Raw genomic sequence first — 13,178 nt, 5'->3', positions numbered from 1 at the left:
AAAAAGAGTGCAGGAAGTCTGATTTAGAAATACTGCACTTCGTCATTTGTAATGGTGGATCACCAACTGGTTGAAATTTGCATTTTTCCTGGCGTCTGTGACCATCAGGGGGCCTCGAGGTTTCCCGTCTATAGTTTGTGGTCATTAGATTACGCTAACTGCAAATGTGTTTAGTTACGCTGTATGCACAACCACAAAAACACCTGAAATAACAGGGACATTAAGGTGCCACTAAATCCTGATTTTGATGGTCACAAAAGAAAAATCTAGTTTGACCTCTAGAATGACCTTTAACGTTTCAGTTTGTACTGTAATTACATGCTGCATATTTCTAAATAAATATGTTCTTAATCACATAACCACAGATGACTTAATTACAAAGTATTTCATACACAAGATTGGATGGAATGCAGTATTAAACACGTACATTTTTGAAATACTTGTACTACCTAATACTTCTACATTTATTTGACAACTATTTTACAGATTGAGATTCTGCATACAAAATGAAAAATGATGCGTAGCTAGATATTAAACTGCCTCATAGCATTTAAAATAGGTATATTAGCCTTACCAGTTACATGTTTAGCATCAGAAATAACAACACTGTAAAATAATATAAATTAAACACTCTGCCATGTTACGTAAAGTATTTTTTTCTGATAAAATGTTTTTTTATTCACCAAAGTAACATTTTAAATTTAGGGGTTTTGCTTGTAATGGAGTATTTTTTTTTGGTGTATTGCTACTTTTATAAGTAAAGAATGTTGCTAAAATGTAATGCATTACAATATTTTATTATTTTATATTCCCTATCTCTCTTCAGATCAAATTGTTGATTGACATTTGCAACAGCACCAAGGGAGTCTGCATAGCCGGTACGTCTTCCTCATATAAACTACTTCATCGTGTTAAAAATATCCTCTTTTGATCCTTTATTCATCCTTGAACTGTCTTTTTGCAGGACCTCCAGGACCGCCGGGTGAGTAAATCTGAATCCAAATTTCAACTTCATTCTGTGTGTCTCCTTTGTGGTTTAGTGACCCATATCTTTGTTGAATGATTTTTTTTTCATTGAGCCCATAGTGAAGATTTTTTTTTTTTGTGTTACTGTAGGTTTGCCTGGTGCAGATGGTTTGCCCGGCCTCAATGCGACTGATGGCATCCCAGGACTGAATGGACTCCCCGGGGCTGATGGGAAAAGAGGGAAAAAAGGTAAGTAAAAGTGAGGCTCTATTCTGACTTCACTCGCCATCCGTCTTTATTAATGCTTCGGGCGATGCTGGCCATTTTAGTGCAGAACGACTGGGACAATGTGACAATCAAAGGTTTGAGTATAACCTGGAGGTAAAAATACCAGGAAACACACAGTCACACACTTTTTTACTGTCTATTTTTATGATGAAACAGATTTTATTCATATTGGATTCTACTTTTAATTCATGAATGACCACGGAGGTTGAAACAGCTGCCTTTCTTTCACATTCTCAGTTCATTTTATTCCTCTTTGTGGTTTTGGGCTTCAGTTGATTGAACTAGAAAATTCTCTCCTGACTCTCCGGACGCAATGATTCACACGAGCAAGTCAATGGAATAACTCATGAATACAGTCGTTTACCTACTTTATCTTGCATGATGTCCTCCACAGGGCCGCCAGGTGAGACAGGAGAACCTGGGGAAAAAGGAGAGCGAGGAGAGCCCGGTCCACCTGGAGAGAAGAGCCAACCATCCAATGATGTCATTATTGAGGGCAAGAGGCGCTTTACTCAGTTAAACAGCTGAATCAAAGTGATACAAAATGTGGAGAAATGGAAAATACCTGTTAAAATGTTGAGACCTGATATATCCTCAGAATACCTTTGTATAGAGAAGGTTTACATGTTGTTCTGTCTTCTTTGAACAGGTCCTCCTGGTCCACCAGGACCTCCTGGGCCCATGGGCCCGCCTGGTCCATCTGGACCTCAGGGCCCCCCCAGAACAAGGCACCACAGAGCTCACCTTCAAGCAGCTCATACAATGGGTGAGAGAGAGAGAACAAATCTGTTGTCTGCCTTTTGAGTGCTAGTGTAGTGTTGCCCAAAAAAAAAAATCAAAAGGCTTTTTAAAGTAATGAAAATATTTATACAAATTGTGAATTGTAAAGAATATCATTATAGATTGCTGCATTGTGGACAAACATGTCAGCACTCAAACGTGTGAAAGGGCGCTCTCCAGTGTGCATAGTTTAGTTGTTACTCAAGAAAAGATCCTGAATAAGAAAAAAATTGGCGAATGCCAGAATCTCCGTAAAAACTGCACAAGTGGTTTTGAAGAATATATTTCTTCTTAAGAACGGTTGGTGAATGAGGCCCAGTGAGCCAGTGTCAACCATTCCAGAATAACTGTAAACGCTCAAGATGTTTTGGGAGCACATGGATGAGACTGTCCATAAAAAGTGAGGCGATTGTGTGATACGATTTAAAACTAATGGACCTGGCGGAGAGATTGTTTTGTCTTATGGGTGAACACCGTGGATTTAATAGGATTAAATTGTTTCTAACAGGTTTGCTACACGCGATTCCAAATGATGAAACCTCGCCGGTGAAGGAGGCTGTGAAAGTACACGAGAAACCCGCGAAGAAGAGCGGTGCGTTCACGGCCTACTCAGAAATATGTGTCTACATGTTGAATATGCGCTGTGGAAGTGAACATCTGACCAACTGGTGGTTTTGTTCTCCCTCAGAGTGCCTGATCAAGTCTCTGATCAACCCCAGGAACGTGACAAAGATGGAGAGCACATTCGGCACATGGATGAAAGACACCGCTCAGCTGAGCGATGAGCGAATATGGGTGGCAGAGCACTTTTCTGGTAGGTTGGTTACAAAACTGTCTATTAAGCTCTACGGTACACTGCTTTTTTTTTTATTTTATTTTTTTTAGCAGTGACCATTTCCCTCGTTCTCCTCCAGGTCGGGTGGTGAAGGAGTTTAAAAGCATCGGCAACTTCCAGAACAACAGCTTTGACAAAGTAGACGTTAGAAAGTTCTACCAAGGCTGCGGCCACACCGTTCACAACGGCTCCTTCTATTATCACATCGCCGGCACCTCCAGCATCGGAAGGTAAGATGACGTGATGCTTTGCTGTCCTTTAATGTGCTCAGTTTCCTCCAGCTAACAACTTTCTGCTCATCCGTTCACAGATTTGATCTCCACACCAAGAAGCTTCAAACTCTCGCCATCGGCAACGCTTTGCACCACAACCTCGCCTACCTGCTCCACAACTCCAAGACCTACTTCAAACTGGCAGCGGATGAGAACGGCTTGTGGCTGATCTTTGCCTCCAGTGCAGACGAGAGCATCATGGTGGCCGAGCTGGACCAGAAGACCTTCTCCGTCACGTCCTACATTAACACCACCTACCCCAGCACCAAGGCCGGCAACGCCTTCATCGCCTGCGGAGTCCTGTACGTCACCGACACCAAGGACACCAGAGTCACCTTCGCTTTTGACCTGCTGAAGGGAAAGCCGGTCAATATGACCTTTGACCTGAGGTCTCCCGGTGGAGTGCTGGCCATGCTCTCCTACAGCCCGAAGGACAGACACCTGTACGTGTGGGACCACGGCTACGTCAAGCTCTACGTGGTCCACTTCATCTCTGATGATTAAAAAAAAACACAAAAAAAAACATGCCTGAACATGACAGACAACATGCAGACATGATTATTATGTTACATAGAGGGCGAAATGCCAGCTGACTACCAGCGATTCACTCCACCTCTGGAAAATGGCCATATTTAGGTTTTCAAGAACGACAGATCAGCCTCGTATCACACTAAAGGGTGTAATACATCCTCCAGTCCCCTAGAGGTCAGCGTGTCAGTGGGGCCAATTTTACCCAAGAGACCTGGGTTCCAGTCCTCCAGAAAAACATGGATTTCTCTAAAGAAATATTTTCCTAACCAGGTATTTTTTGTGCCAAATCCTAATTACATGGTTTAGTATACGAATCGTAACATGCTTTTTCCAGCCAAGGCGAGGCTAATCTGTGACATTGATACACTGTCCTCTAGTGGCATGTTGGGTGTATTACAAGTCACGATGTGATTGCGGGTTGGACGTACGTGTTTTTTTTTTTTCCTGTGAATTCTTTATTGGTTGATAAAAATCCGTTTTTGGCTAATTATTATTGGGATATTGTCAAACATGAATATGGCTGTATTTATATTCGGTTTGTAATGGATATATGATATAATATATTTTAGAGTTACTAACAGTGTGAAAACGTATCATTTTTTTATCAGTTGAAAATGTATACAATTTGAACCTGTAATTGAACTTTTGTGGCCGTTCATGTTGCGTTGTTGCTCCATTTAGTGTATTTGCATGACCTTTAATGTATTTTTATACAGATGTACATGTTCCCCTTCCTTTTTTCTGTACATACAGACAGCCCACCTTCCTTTGTAATAAAGCAGCGTTACCCCTCAGCGTTTATTCCTCTTGACAGAAAATAAATATAATCAAGAAAATAAAAACAGCGCCAAATCAGCCTGATGAAATAAAAAGAATTTATTCACTTTACAAAGGTAAAACTGACCATGACCTGTTCTCTCACACATCTTCAGGCTCAAGTGCCCCAGTAAGCGTCTACCCACGATATTGGCTTCTTTTGCATTATTACATGCACACACACACACACACACACACACACACACACCAGACACCAGTAGGACCATTGGTAAAACACTTACGATACATACAGTACACATAGTGGGCAGAAAGAGGGAGAGAAACACAAATCTCTTTAATAAATACCATACATACACTAAACAAAAGTTACAACTAATCCAACTGGTATGATACAAACCAAAAATAAAGAAATGCTTTTATGTTTGTACAAGCTGTTGTAGTAGTTCATATATTTATATAATTTATATATTAAAACTATTTCAAACGTTTTACTACGAGGCCAAATAAAGCCAGACATTCATTTGTATATAACAGTTTCTTCTTCAATAACCTATTTATCTGAAATAAATTTTTAGTGTCTCCAGAATTTGAGTGCAAATATCTATTCCTCACGGATGAAACAGTAAAAACAACTAGCGAGGTAAAACACACTTACATACAGTAGACTGTGTTGCACATCTCCCAGTCAGATACAATAAAACCCCTTACATTCCTAAAATAAAAGGCAATAAGTTAAATAGTGTTACAAAGGAATAGTCAACCAAACAAACACAAACATAGAAATAATTTAAATAATAAAATTAATTAAAAAAAACAAAACCTCAAAGTTTAAGATTTTCTTGTGCAAAAACCAGAAGTGAATCTTTGTGTTTCTGCTCTGGGTGGGAGTTTAGCTTTGGGACCAGACGGATGGAAACACTGAAATCACAGTCACAGGAGTAAAACACATCATCGTCCAAACAGGAATGTTCGAGCAGTGAGTCTGCCTCACAAACAGGCATTTGAGGGCAGGTGGGCGGGCAGGCGCACAGATGGCAGACACAGCAGAGTGAACGCACACTCGAGGACCGAACCGGGCCGGGGGCGAGACCAAAGCACGAGAGGCCTGAGTGAGTGATGGGCAGCCAGTGAAATAAGGGAATAGTGGGGGGTGGGGTGGGGTAAGGGGTGGGGGAGGGTGTCACGATTAGGAACAATGCACCATCAACTCTTCCATAAGGGCTGAGAAAGAGCTGGGCAAAAAGGTGGGGGGAGGGGGGGGGGGGGGCAAAACCATTGAAACAAAATGCAGATTCCAAAAACTCGATTCACACTGGAAACCACTGACTTAATAACAAACCACAGTGCTGGTTACAGTAGATGCTAAGAGATTTCAGCTGTGGGCACAAAATGACGACAGTTACACACTTTTAAAATTTTTGCTTGAGCACTTTTACAGAGCACTATCAATAGACCTGTGATTGCACCGCGTAACGAGAACAGGACATGCATAGCTTCCCTATGGACACACTCTAAGAGTAGAGATTCTTCAATAAAATTACAATAAATCTAGCCTTAAAATCAAGTATGATACCTTTTGCTTGTAACTTTGCTTTCAGCCTTTTGGGGGGAAAAAAAAGTGTTTGCAGCTCCGTTTTTTTTTTTTTCATTCTGGATGTGATTTACATCAACGGCAAACCCATGAACACCGCACGCTCTGAACGATGCCAAAAGCATGGTGATCTTTTGACTTAACTCTTCCCCCCCATCTGTGATACTATTAATGCCTAGCGAGTGTTACGTAAGCTTTTGTGATTTTTCTTTCTGTCTCTTTCCTCTTTGGACCCACCGAGGTGGAAGTAGGCGTTACAGGACGTCAACGAAGCTGCTGGGGATGTTGTAGCGATCGGGGAGGACCCTCATCTTCAGGGTGCCGTCCGCTCCACAGGTGAAGATGCGGTTTCCGGGCCGCGTCTCCACCTGCATCACACCGGCGCCGATGTTGCGGAAGATGGACTGCTTCGCATGCTCGGTGCTAAAGGAGTGCATGAGCCCGTGGCCGGATAACTTCCACACCTGGAGATTGACAGGGAACAGAGAAGCTCTTAAGTTTCTTCTTTTCCATTTCCAACTCGTCTGGCATTTATGCCGTCTTGGTTTTTTGGAGCCAGAACCGACCATATTTCGGCGAGAGGATCGGACTGAAAACCAAAGGACAGTACACCCGCCCAACTAGACTATGTCCCCAAACATACCTCTCTTTGAGGCCTAATATCTAATTATTATTAGAATTATTTTATAATGGACCACCAGAACACTGATCAGACAGAGTGAACTTTGAAATTTATACAATAATTACTTGTAGAAGAAATCAATTGACTTTGTATTTTATGTGAGAAGTTGACACTTTTTGAATGGGAGTCTATTGGTGCTGGTTTTTTTTTTTTTTTTTTTTAGCCAACCCCTGGAGGCCCTCAGTAGTATTACACTTCAAGGCACTGCATATGCTTCACTTCAGACTGGGAGACTATGTCCATATTTGTATGGAGTCTGTTCTTATTTATGAAGTTTACCATGTGGAGTTTTCCACTGTCAAGTTCTTAACTGAGCTCGAGTGCTGTAACTCTCTGAAAATGGTGTTAAAATAACTTTTTACATAACTTCATAACTTATTTATATTTCTACTCTTTGTTAAACACCATTTAATTACTGGTCAGGCAGACACATGTCTCACCATAACAAGCATGTTACGATATTATGATTACATGTTAGGAAGAGTAAAAATGGCAAATAAAGGTGTCAGACTATTTCTTGGCGGGGAGTCTTGTTGTCACTGTTAGGTTGCCAGGCAACCAGCTGTGTCATTTCCAAGCAAATATTTACACATTTTCTGGTTACAGTTTCTCAAATGTGATGAAGACATAAACTTGGGTTTTCAGGACTCGTGCTATTTCTTATTTGATCAACCAATCAATTATCTGCAAATATAATCTGCACATTTATATATATAAAAAAAAGTTTTAATCAAACATAACTCCGTCATATAAAATCCATTTCTATTTTTTGTATCTGTATTGGCAAGCCCTGTTTTGCAAAATTAAATTCGCCTACAATGAGATAAGATTTAGGACTACATGAGGAGACAAGAAGCAACTGAGCAGCTTCCATCCAAAGAACTGTGGTAAGTTAAAACCTTGGAAATTGCTTGCCTTTATAAGATTCCCACCAAGAGTCACACCAAATATTTATTTGGATTAGTTTTCTTCCTTTTTAATACACTTTGTCTGAAGTTGACTAATGAATAAAAACTATTTGTTGCATTTTTTTTTTAAAGGAATCCTCACTTTACTTTTAGTGCTAAAAATCTTTGTATCGTGTATACATTTGATAACATTAGGAGCAATAATAGGATGTTGACTTGGGTCTGTAATACATATTGCAATGATCCTGCATGAGCTCTATACGTCATTTAAACTAAAGCTGAAGTCTCACTCCAAAACAACTTCACAGCTACACTATGAATTGTGTGAGAAGTGTACTTAAAATAAAACACGAATCCTCAGCACACAAAGTATATCCATAAAAGTTGTAAGTGTTTTGGGAAGTCAGTGTGAGTGTGTGTGTGTGTGTGTGTGTGTGGGAGAGAGAGAGAGAGAGAGAGAGAGAGAGTGATGGAGCAATTGTCACCTTCATGTTGCCCTCTGCAGAACCGGTGACGAAGAAGTCCTCGGAGGCATCCAGTGCGAGGGCCTTGATGGCTGAGTCATGGGCCTGGAAAGTGTGGAGCAGCTGCCTCTGGCGGATGTCGAACAGACACACAAAGCCCTTCCTGCCTCCAGTGATCAGCAGCTGCTGTTTCGGAGCATACTGAAGCACAGTGGCCCCGTTTTCATGGCAGGGGAACGCTGAGGAGGAGAAGGAGCAGGAGGAGCAGGAGGAGGAGGAGGGGGTGGTTGTGAAAATGAATCATTGAAGCAACTTCAAATGAAGCACAATCATTAACAATGGTTTGTTTGAATAAATGAGATTTCTTACCATGGACCATGGTATTGCTGGGTGAAATCAGAGTATCCCAAAGGCAAACATTTCTATGTATAAATAAAGCAAAAATAACATTAGTTTGATGATAAACACAAAACAGAATTCCATTGTAGTGCCCCTCAGAGCAGATAATGACCTGTTATCATTGGACTGTCCAGCTGTGGCGATGAGGCTGGAGGACGTGATGAAGGCAAAATCGCCGCAGGTCTTAGTGTGACATTGCCAACTCTGGCAGTAGGAACAGCACAAGAAAAAACAAAAAGTACACGTTGATTTGAATGATTTAGATTTGATTCATGTTTTGTGTGTGTTAGGGTGGTGAGTTGGGTGGGAGGTGACCTCACCAGGTAGGGTTTGGGGTTGGAGGATGTCTGGTTGACCTGCCACAGACTGAGGAAGCCCTCTCCATCAGCGACTCCACACTGCAGCAAGAATCCACAGCCATCAGAACAATCACACCAAATAGACAAAACAAAGCCGTCACTGTGTGTGTGTGTGTGTGTGTGTGTGTGTGTGTGTGTGTGTGTGTGTGTGTGTGTGTGTGTGTGTGTGTGTGTGTGTGTGTGTGTGTGTGTGTGTGTGTGTGTGTGTGTGTACCTTATTGCCCTGGGAGTTGAAATAGAGCCGGGTGACTCTGGCGTTGCCTGCTTGTCTGAAGCAAATGAGCTGCTGAGGCCTGTTCCATTCAAACATTCTCACACTGCCGTCCTGAGCCCCCGTCATGTCTGACACACACACACACACACACACACACACACACACACACACACACACACACACACACACACACACACACACACACACACACACACACACACACACACACACACACACACACACACACACACACGGCAAAGGCAGGAAGTCAAACACAAAGCAATGAGAAGAAATGAACTGAAAGATGCTGATCCTCAACATATATACTGGTGATGGCCGGTTATACACAGGCCTCTAATGTAGGCACTTACAATACTGATAAATGGGATGGGATGTCATTCTCTTCACATTATTTAGATTCCTCTTCATAATCTGTAAAACAAAGGAAAAAAACATACATTTATCTTGTAATGCAAATTATTTTGGTAAAAAAAAAAAAAAAAAAATTCCTGTGTGAAACCTGAAAATAGGTCTTACCACTCATCAGTTCATTAATAAATACCTGCTGATGACTATTACATTTTAAGCAATATATCTTGTTTTAACTCTCGGTTTCCTCGGTTGATAGCTCCGGAAGAATTCACCACACCATAGTGAAGCACATGTCAAATGAAAGTGCACGAGTTGACCTCTCCAACGATGCTAGTCGCTTGTCTGTGCCATAAAGTGTTGGCAAGAAAAATAATCATAAAGTTACATGAAATCTGCATACAGCTCTGCATCTATTTCCAAACCCAATATTGTAGCTTGAATAACTCAAGAACTTCATTGCATTCACGTATCGCAGGAAACGGTAGCACTGGAGCTTTGTAATGATGCTAGACACAGATTGGCATCCCAAAATAATCTTTAAGGAGGACAGATTATATGTCTGCACCTTAATGTCTTTATTTCATAAATTCTTCCCCCTCTTCCACACTCCTGGTTCATGGCTCAATCCGTCCTGATCACTTCACAACAAACCACAAATCAAAATAAACAGCAGAGTCGACTCTTTCTGATGATACCAGTAATCCCCTCCTGAAATCTCATCTAATGTTTACATCACATAGAGCTGACATCACATCACACTTTGTATGAAAAACAAACACAAGAAATTGTGTTTACAAGGCGACTCGATAGCCGAGTGATGAGGATCAGTGCTGGAAATGAGCTGGTACCGAGTGTGGTGGTTCTTCACTGTTGTATAATACACTGTTGTAAACTCAAAGACTAATCTCTGTAGCTTTAAATCCACGGTTCTCAAAATCTGAAGGGAAACATGAAGGTCTTAAAACTGCACAGCTGCAAACAGTCGGAGTTTCTTTCCACACTGTTGGTGTCAGGAGAAGCTGCACATCAGAGGACGAGGAGCCACTGACCATCTAAAAATGGCTGGAAATTGTCCCGCACGCTAGAAAGAAAGCCCCTTCTGAAATCCTCTGAACCTGTGACACCCTCTGTCCTGTCTTCCTTTGTATCATTGTATCACCACAGCTGGGACATGGAGAACCCTGGCTGTGTGTTAGTGTGACGCAGATCTGTACCTTGGGTTGCCGTCTGTGAGAGCTGCAGCTATCTGTGCACACACACACCTGTATCTGCATCTATAGACTCAGCAGGCCGGCTGTTTAGTCGGCGTGGCTCTGTAGGGCTTGACATTGAAAAGAAGTAAAAACACTAACTTGGCCTGGAAATGTGCAGGGATCACAGCCTGCAAAATACAACACCAACAGTAAACTTAATCCTGAATCAGACATTTCTCTTAGAGAACACAAACCAGACTGCAGAGTCTTCATACCAGTGCCTCTCCACCACCAGACACCAACGGACCTTGGTTTCCCCCTACTGGCCGTTACAGAGAACTGGACACCCTTTACTGCCTTGTTTTGTTGTGTCTGTGTGCAACGGTGTGTGTTTGTAGTGAATGAGCTCGTACCACACTCGCTCCCATGCTGGTCTGACCGCTACCGAGCCACGGCATGGATGCAGAGACCTGCATCTGCGGCGGAGCGAAGGGGACCGAGCTGGCCTGGGCGATGTTGGTGTGAGAAGAACGATGGTCCATATCGTCCGAGCTGTAAAACCAAACACAACCAGATGTCATCATTTACAGCTGATCGTTAGAGGTGGTGAGTGTGAGTGCGGTTTGGGGATAGTGGGATTTAAATTTGCTTTGTTGAGGACAGAGCAATCTGTAATGTGAATCTAACCTGCGGGACTCCTTATCAAAGTCCTCCCCTATCCAGGTGAAGGGCTGGACGGCCACGAGAGTGGTCACATCTACTTCCTGGACATCATGAGTGGAGGCCAGCACGATCTCGTTGGAGTTAGCCTGGAGAGGGAGGGGATGCAGGGAGGAGAGGGACGAGGTGAGAAAACATCAAGGTTGCACTTGGCAACAGCTTTCTTTAATATTCCTCAAAATAAACAGATATGTATTTGTTAATTTAGAATAATGTTCCTGGAAACTGTGGTGTTATTCAATCCGGTCTCTATTTACACTTTACTTGGTAGCAAATTACATGCTTATTTCCAGGAAGCATCCTAAGAAAGGAAATCATTTGAAGCCCACAAACACAAATGACCTTATTGATGGCAAATGCCATGATGATATCCGACTCCTTGTGAATGATTTTAGCTTTTCCTCCCGGGTAGCCCAGATCTGCCTCCACCTGGAAAAGCCAAGAAAACAGACACATCAAAGCTGAAGAAACATTAAAGCTGCAGTCGGGGGGCTCCGGGGTGCCTGAGTGAATATTTGGACGATTAAATCTTAGAAGCCGATTGTTCAAAAATACTGTTCATGTTAAATGAATTCCCTTTGATGAGGAATAGGGCACGAAAGGCCAAACCTTCCCATTTTACGTAAAGGTAGCATAATTTACGGCCACTTTCAAATGGGGAGTAATCATAGGAGAATGTCACACGTGGACGTACACAATTAAATATCCACATTTTCAATCGTTGATTTAGGCTCCACAAGCTTCTCACAGCCCCGACAGTGAGCATGCAAGTTAGTAGGTCTACTATGTGTGCCAATTCTCTTTTTGGGTCCAGCAGAATCAGTCGAGCTACAGAGGAGAAAGGAGTGAGATACACAGGGACTCGTGTTATTGGAAGGGATAGGGTGTGAGGTTGTGTGAGTGGACGCCAGTGTCCCAGTGAGAAGAAAAAGATTAGACGTTAGATCTAAGCCTCAGAGGCTTGCGTAGATTTTATGCCAGAAAAATGACCAGAGCAGTCAATGCGAGGCCAAGCTGGAGAGGAGACATGCAGCGCGTCACTCAGTGCAGTGCCATCTCAAAACAAAACCCTGTGCAACTCCTCCACAGTATATATATATATTTTTTTTTACTGTTTAATGCACTTGCTCCTTCAAGCTTGGCTTTGCAGTGACTCTCCCAACAGACGGACGGAGAGACAGAGCCAGGGCCTGGGCTGGTACAGTAAATGATACTACCTTAAAGGGACTGCTAGCTCCTGCTATGCAGTGTGGGTTTATACGGTCCATATGGTTCTCTACAGACTACACAACACACACACAGAGGCAATACAGACATGACACACCAACACGGCACAACACAAAACACATGCACAAACACAGAAAAATAAAACATGTAATGAAAAGAAAATGAGGAAGGGTGGCAGGATCTTGATGTAAATAACTCTGAACTCATTCCAACTCATTATCAAAGAGTTACAGGCATGTATGGAGATATGAACAGTGGATCTGACTGGTACAGTTGAAGTAAACGGGGGAAGTCTATTTTCAAAGACTGCTGTGATAGTAAGAAAACAAGCACATGGTAAATATATTTTCTTTTCTAATTTTGGACTGGCAGCTACACTAGCAGTCCGTGATGAGACTGATTGCATAATAATAAGGCGTTCCAGACATCACAGAAGGCAGCAAACTGTCCTGTACTTGATTAAAATGCCCAAGGAGTCAAAGCAAGATAATGACAATAACAAAAATATGAGATAAATGCTCACCGAGCACTTCTCTGTGTACGACAGTGAAGTGATGCGTTTAGATATACAAGGTAAGATCTGGGTAAATGTTGGACAGT

General features: G+C 42.2%; 2 protein-coding genes across 4 annotated transcripts in view; one reads left to right on the top strand and one right to left on the bottom strand.

Moving 5' to 3' along the window:
- gldn (gliomedin) overlaps positions 1 to 4,466 on the top strand; it is a 5,318-nt gene extending 852 nt beyond the window's left edge. The window contains exons 2-10 of the mRNA XM_069705714.1: positions 827 to 878; positions 965 to 982; positions 1,117 to 1,215; positions 1,649 to 1,750; positions 1,904 to 2,020; positions 2,543 to 2,626; positions 2,723 to 2,848; positions 2,949 to 3,099; positions 3,180 to 4,466. Coding sequence (XP_069561815.1) covers positions 827 to 878; positions 965 to 982; positions 1,117 to 1,215; positions 1,649 to 1,750; positions 1,904 to 2,020; positions 2,543 to 2,626; positions 2,723 to 2,848; positions 2,949 to 3,099; positions 3,180 to 3,645 — 1,215 coding nt within the window. The 3' untranslated portion in view covers positions 3,646 to 4,466. The remainder of the gene's footprint in view (positions 1 to 826; positions 879 to 964; positions 983 to 1,116; positions 1,216 to 1,648; positions 1,751 to 1,903; positions 2,021 to 2,542; positions 2,627 to 2,722; positions 2,849 to 2,948; positions 3,100 to 3,179) is intronic.
- A 64-nt stretch (positions 4,467 to 4,530) lies between these two features.
- The window catches only part of dmxl2 (Dmx-like 2), a 40,518-nt gene continuing 31,870 nt past the window's right edge, over positions 4,531 to 13,178 (bottom strand). For 2 of the 3 annotated variants that reach the window (XM_069705712.1, XM_069705710.1), the window contains 11 exons: positions 12,569 to 12,634; positions 11,694 to 11,780; positions 11,319 to 11,440; positions 11,045 to 11,183; positions 9,438 to 9,498; positions 9,067 to 9,194; positions 8,814 to 8,891; positions 8,606 to 8,697; positions 8,464 to 8,516; positions 8,116 to 8,333; positions 4,531 to 6,504 (listed from right to left, as the gene is read on the bottom strand). In XM_069705712.1, coding sequence (XP_069561813.1) covers positions 6,295 to 6,504; positions 8,116 to 8,333; positions 8,464 to 8,516; positions 8,606 to 8,697; positions 8,814 to 8,891; positions 9,067 to 9,194; positions 9,438 to 9,498; positions 11,045 to 11,183; positions 11,319 to 11,440; positions 11,694 to 11,780; positions 12,569 to 12,634 — 1,254 coding nt within the window. In that variant the 3' untranslated portion in view covers positions 4,531 to 6,294. The remainder of the gene's footprint in view (positions 6,505 to 8,115; positions 8,334 to 8,463; positions 8,517 to 8,605; positions 8,698 to 8,813; positions 8,892 to 9,066; positions 9,195 to 9,437; positions 9,499 to 11,044; positions 11,184 to 11,318; positions 11,441 to 11,693; positions 11,781 to 12,568; positions 12,635 to 13,178) is intronic. The other variant, XM_069705711.1, reaches the window with a different exon arrangement.

Source organism: Brachyistius frenatus, unplaced genomic scaffold (assembly GCF_029030835.1).
Source record: "Brachyistius frenatus isolate BFR_SWC_R1_liver_20210118 unplaced genomic scaffold, ASM2903083v1 Contig_58, whole genome shotgun sequence".
NCBI lineage: Eukaryota > Metazoa > Chordata > Actinopteri > Embiotocidae > Brachyistius > Brachyistius frenatus.
This window is presented reverse-complemented; position numbering and strand designations above follow the sequence as displayed.